The 6043-nt window shown below is 41.9% G+C and overlaps 1 protein-coding gene across 1 annotated transcript; it reads right to left on the minus strand.

The window, feature by feature from the left end:
• Positions 1 to 1966: 1966 nt before the first annotated feature.
• LOC133407717 (non-histone chromosomal protein HMG-14A-like) lies at positions 1967 to 5721 on the minus strand. The gene is made up of 6 exons (XM_061685892.1): positions 5593 to 5721; positions 4594 to 4620; positions 4420 to 4449; positions 3092 to 3139; positions 2890 to 3009; positions 1967 to 2811 (listed from the first exon to the last, which is right to left on the minus strand). Exons 1-6 carry the CDS (start codon positions 5605 to 5607, stop codon positions 2764 to 2766), a joined length of 288 nt encoding a protein of 95 aa, XP_061541876.1. The 5' UTR covers positions 5608 to 5721; the 3' UTR covers positions 1967 to 2763.
• Positions 5722 to 6043: the final 322 nt, after the last annotated feature.

A 6043-nucleotide genomic window follows, 5' to 3' on the forward strand; every position in this document is an offset into this window, starting at 1 on the left:
CATATATTTTGGAATTGTGCCCAAAAAATTCAATCCTGGTTTCATCGGGTCATAACACATTTTCAACCACACGCTGGTGGGACATTCCAAGTGTGTTTTTTGAAAATGTAGCCTGGCTTTTTTTTTCTTTTTCTTTTTTTGTAAGATGAGGCTTCTGGCTTGACGTCCAGTTCTTTGTAATGTCACGACTTACTACCATATTTTTGTCTGTGATGATGACTGTCTTCACTGTGTTCCATGGTACATTTAATGCCTTGACAATTTCTTACTATCCCCTCCTCCTGGCTAATATGTTTAAACAATGAGATCTTTCTGATGCTGTGGAAGCTGTAGTGCAGACCATGGCTGGGTGCCATAATGTGACAAATAAATAAATAGATACAATTTAAAAACCTGACTAGAATATTTAAACTGTATTTGGGGTCACTCAGCGGCATTTTAAATGATAGCAGGTGTGTGCTGACACCCATTTAATATGAGCATGAATGTGATGAGTACATTCTGAACACAGGCACATAAGAGGGTGTGCGCTCTTGTGCAACCAAATTATCTCACTTGTTTAATTTTACGTCTCCTCTCCAAAAAATTAACATTAATTTTTCCAAATGAGTTGTACAGGTTACATGCCACATTAATTTTGGAAAAAAGTCTGGAAATTATTTATCTTGGTCTCATTTTTGTACATCACAAAACCTTCACCTCCATCCATCCATCCATCCATCTTCTACCGCTTATCCGAGGTCGGGTTCACCTCCTTTGCTAATATATATTTGTAATTGTTGATCGTGTTAACAGAACGAAATACATTAGGTAAATATATTGTACTGTTTTTGTTTTGTTCTTGTCTAAATAGTTTTGACGACGATTGCCTTTTTTTAGGTTTGAGCGCCTGCTCCAAAATTGTCTGTGAACGTGCCTGTCTATGTGTACGTGTCATTATGAGGATTTTTAGTTATAAACGTATTTAATATATCTGATCAACAGGCTATATTAAAAGAAAACGACAGAATATGCATAGGACAATGAATCTGTTTGTTTGTTGAAGAAGGCAATGCCGCCATCTACTGGCAGATACTTGTAAAAACAACCTCTCTGGGGACAGGGAGACAATATGTCGACAAAATGGAGCCCAGTGCTTGGCCATGACAATTGTAGCCGACTCAGAGAAGCAGCATCTGCTCCACAAAATAGACGACGAAATAGACGAAAACCATTATGACGCATTTGCTTTGGAGAATGCAGACCGCCGCAAATCAACTGCGGCCTGCAAAGCAAATCGTGGTTGGATTTGCAGCAATTGGGGCCTGAGAGAGAGAGAGAGAGAGCGAGAGCGCGAGAGAGCCAGACACAGAGTCGTATTGCTAAATCTAATTGTAAAATGTCCTATTTAGAGGTGACCATTAGCAAATGCGCACCGTATAATCAAAACACTCTGAAAATGTATATACAACAAAGACGTATGAAGCCGGGACACATGCGTTTCGTTTTAAGTCCAAAACCAAAAGCCTGTAAACTCGAGTGTGGTTTAGCTTAACAACAGCATGCATCTTTTATGATTCTGGTTACATGTAAATCTCCGTGACTGAGCCAGATTGGATAGAATTAATACAATATTTTGGGTTGAGTCCGTGGATTCGGATACTCACACTGCAGTTCATGTAGAGTTTGAAGCCTCGAGGAAAGATAAGATTCAATCACCAGAGCCATTATGTAAAATTAGGGCTACACAAAGCTAATGGAAGGGCTCTACAAAGGATGTCAGAAATGTGCTGGGATGCATGACCTTGATCGGTCCTCACTCATTTTTATCAATAAGGCCTTATTTTGTGATAATCAAATTTGTGTGCCTGTGTATTAGAAAGCTCAGCTTAATGCTTTCATGCATCACTTTAATGTCGTTGAGATTTTCAATTATAGGATTTCTTTATTTATATATACAATCAAAAACAGTCTCCAGACACAATACTTTGAGGAAAATTCCCAGGACTTGTTTTTATTAAGAGAATTTCAGAACATAAGAGAGGGACCAGACACCTGCGTTTGCGAGAGATTTCCAAATTCAAATTATTTTAAAAAACAACGGTTTTAAAAAAGCCGACATGATAGCGTGGATGGAGCAGGAGCTGTATTTTTCATCTTTCTCATAACGCCGGGTCGTCTCGGACACAGGTCGGAGGCATCACTGTTCCAGGAATGTTTCGTATGTTCGTCTTCCTCTTTCTTATGGGCATCGCGTTTAATTATTATTTTTTAAACACATTTTCAATGAGGAAAAAAAAATCATGAGACAAGTAAAAGGGAACTCACTGCACATTAAAAAATCTAAAAGAAACAGCCACGACGACATGGCTGAACCGTTAATAAAACATGGATAGGAGGCTGAACTGCGGGGAGGAGGGTCTAATCTGCAGAGGAGGTGGAGGGAAGAAAAACACAGGAATACACAAGTCACGACAGAGTCAATCCGGCAGGGGACCCTTTCTACACCAAACAAGGCTTCAACAATCACGAAATGCCGTTTAAAAAAGATTTTAGTGTGTTTTTGTTCTTGCTTGCAGACACTTGATATGACCACTGCAAATCTGCAAGGTGCTCCCTAATCAGCTTTGCTTTTTGTGCTAAAAATCTGTACGGATACTTATAAAATCATTGATAAAAATATTCCTCTGTTAACAATACGCCTTGGAGGGAAACCATGTGAGAGACTTGAGAGGGGAGATTCAAGGGGAAGGGCTGTAGAGGAGGAACGCTGGGGCAGTGGTGCTAATCTGACTTGGCCTCCTCCTTGGCCTCTTCTGGGGCTTCCTCTACCTGCGGGACACAACACATCGAGTAAGGTCAGCACCATCATTTTGACTTTCAAAGTCCACTGCCAAAGCTTCCGCTCACCTCGTTGGTCTTGGCCTCTCCGTTCTCAGAGTGGTTTTCTTCATTGGCCTCCGCATCGGCGTTCTCCTTTGTCTTCTTGGTCTTCTTGTCCTCCTTCTTGTCATTCACAGCCTTCTCTTTCTGGAAAAAGCGATACGATGAGCAGTTGGTTGGATTAATATTCAAATGCTGGATGGCTGTGTGCATGGTTGGCCTCTCCTACCTTTGCTGGCTTCTTAACCTTTGTTTCCACCTTAGATGTGGCTGGCATCTGCAAACATGGACGGGTTTGAAAATGGCTCAAACAAGTTCTTTGTTAATTTGCTTGATTAGTTTTTTTCTGTAGCTACTTTGGGTCTGGGATACAATCTTTAACAAGCAATTGTTACCGATTGCTTGTTCTATTATGATATCCAGTCATTAAGAGGGATTTAAGACTTCATGCAAAATTAAATTGATAGAATTTTGGGTTACTTTAAGTAAAATTGCCTTATAAGTTAATAATTACGTTTGTAAAAAAATGCATTGCTTTGCCTTCGATTGCATTTTAACGATTCACTCAAATCTAAAAGGAGCAAAAAAGTTCATTCGAAAGATACCTGCATAGGTGCATCTAGTATCAGATTTCTATAATCACAATTGGGTTTGCTCTCTAAATTAAGATATTGTCTGGGCTTTTCGATGGAATGTGAAAATATTCTTTTATGCCTGCAATCACAAATAATATAAACTTACTCCATGACTGTTTCTCCGAGCCATAATGGGCTTTCTTATAATTTTGTGTTTAAAGGATATGAAGCACCAACCTATGTTGGCAATTTTCTTTAATGTTAAAATAATGTATCCAACTTTTCTCTGAATGTAAGAGTATATTATATTTCAATTAAAATGTTTTTTAAGGGGGTAGCTAGTACTATTACAAGCTTATGTGCGGGTATTAACATTCATTTATTCATCTTCCGTACTGCGGGCGTGCTGGAGCCTCTCCCAGCTATCTTCGGGCGAAAGGCGGGTGACCAGTACACCCTGAACTGGTCACCAGCCAATCACAGAGTACAGAGTACAGAGTACAAACAACCATTCGCACTCACATTCATGCCTACAGGGAATTTAGAGTCTTCAATCAACCTACCACGCATGTTTTTGGGATGTGGGAGGAAACCAGAAGACCTGGGAAAACCCCACACAAAGGGGAGAACATGCAAACTCCACACAGGCGAGGCCGGATTTGAACTTGGGTCCTCAGAACCGTGAGGCAGGTGTGCTAATCAGTCATCCATCGTGCCGCAGGTATTAACATATTTATGTAATGTAAAATAAACATTTACAACTTTTTAACCTTAATAAAGTACAAATATACTGCTTGGTCTGGAATCATATTTGTGAATGATTAATTAAGTTGTTTTTTTCAAAAAGTATTATATGGAAAAGTACTTGTTTTTTATCTAAATAGTTCTATGGACCTATACAGTATATTTTAGTGCCATTTGTCGTGTTAATTTGCCATATTCTTTTAATGCAAATAAGTTATTATTAATTTTGTTTTCTTACCTCTAATAACCGGGCTGATCTCCTCTTGGGCTGAAACGGAGCAAATGTTATTTTAACCGTGTTGCTTTGTAATCTTGGGACATTGTAGAGGTAACAAATATAACATTACTATAAAAGTGTGTTTACATGGACAACTTTGTGTATAAAGTTACATTTAATTTTCTCAAAACTTACCTCCTCCTTCTCTTCTGGTTCTGTTCTCTGCATAACAAAACAAAAACGACAGCGGTTAAACACAGAAACATGAAAATGGCATTATTAAATGCTAAATGTGTGTTTATAAGTACAATAAAGTGCCACCAAACGACTTGTGCACTTAATCTGATTAACAACAGCGGTGTTGAAAAAACTTTTTCGAATCATCCCAAAACATGAAGGTGTGGCAAACAGAGCTGCTTTTGAACATTTTAGGACTGGGAAATGTGGCTGCAAAGCGTGGTTGTGGAGAGGGGCTCCCAGGAGTTGAGCATGCGGGCCTGTGGGGGCCCATTTGGAGGGCCCGGGCCTGGGTTGTCCCTTCCACTCCCCTGTGTCTGTCTGCCTCCCCATTCAATGCATGCAGCTCAGATTTGAAAGCTGGCGCGGGAGTCTCAGAAAGGGAGGGGGTGGGGGGGACCTCGCTCGTCCTCGCGGGCGCCACCCACAGGCACAGCCGCGCCACCGCACCCATTTGGGACTACGAACAAAGAGAGTAAATATATCTTTTTATCCAAACGCGACAGTGACTGTCGGATTTTGCGGCCAAAACGCAAAGTAAAGTCAGTGTAGTATTTTCTGGCGCTACTTTGGAGCGGTTTGGCGAGCAAACGGCGATAAGCGAGCCGTTAGTTCGTCGGCTGGCTCGCCGACGAAGGTGGACAAGAGCTGCAAAGCATGGCTGCTGCTGCTGCTTGTGCTTTAACTGCATGGAGAGCCACACACTTCGAGCTCCACAACGGACAGCGGCGGCTTGCACCAATAGCGGGCCGTATTAACGCGAGAAAATATTCATTCCAACGCACAAAAAGTCCACATTATTTTTAGAAAACGGGGGGAAATTACCGACGACGTCCGAGCATCGCACATTGCGTTATAATTAAGTAATGTCTCAGAGGAATGTCTCGCAGGCGTTTGCATTGCATTCGCGCTCCCTGTAGCCGTTCTAAGTCTGCTCATTTGTATTCGATTGCTCACCTTTCTCCTGGGCATGTTGATCTCTCGGGGGTTTTCACGCAAACACAACTAGAAACAGTTCAGTTTGAGTACATGTGAAGACGAGTGTCTCCCCTCTGCTCAGCAGTGTAGTAAACACACAGAAACCGAGAGGCGAGTGGTTGAATGGGGGGAGGGGTGCGGCTAAGCGCCTGATTGACGGCTGCGCCGGCCAATGGCGTGGCGCCATCCGGGGCTGCGGAACACTTGGAATTTCGGAGCCGGTGATGTTTCGGGGGGTCTGCACGAATGGCTTCTTCGTACAGCGGGAGATGGGAGGACGCCGATGAGAATGAAAGGATTCGAGGACATGTTGGCTGCATACATGTGTGGTGATTCTTTTTCGAATTCCAGCCCCACCTGTGGAGACATCCACGAAAAAGCTTTCTCCACTGAATTATCGAAATAAAAGAGATGAAACCTACACCGGCCG

This window comes from Phycodurus eques, chromosome 9 (genome assembly GCF_024500275.1).
Source record: "Phycodurus eques isolate BA_2022a chromosome 9, UOR_Pequ_1.1, whole genome shotgun sequence".
Classification (NCBI taxonomy): domain Eukaryota; kingdom Metazoa; phylum Chordata; class Actinopteri; order Syngnathiformes; family Syngnathidae; genus Phycodurus; species Phycodurus eques.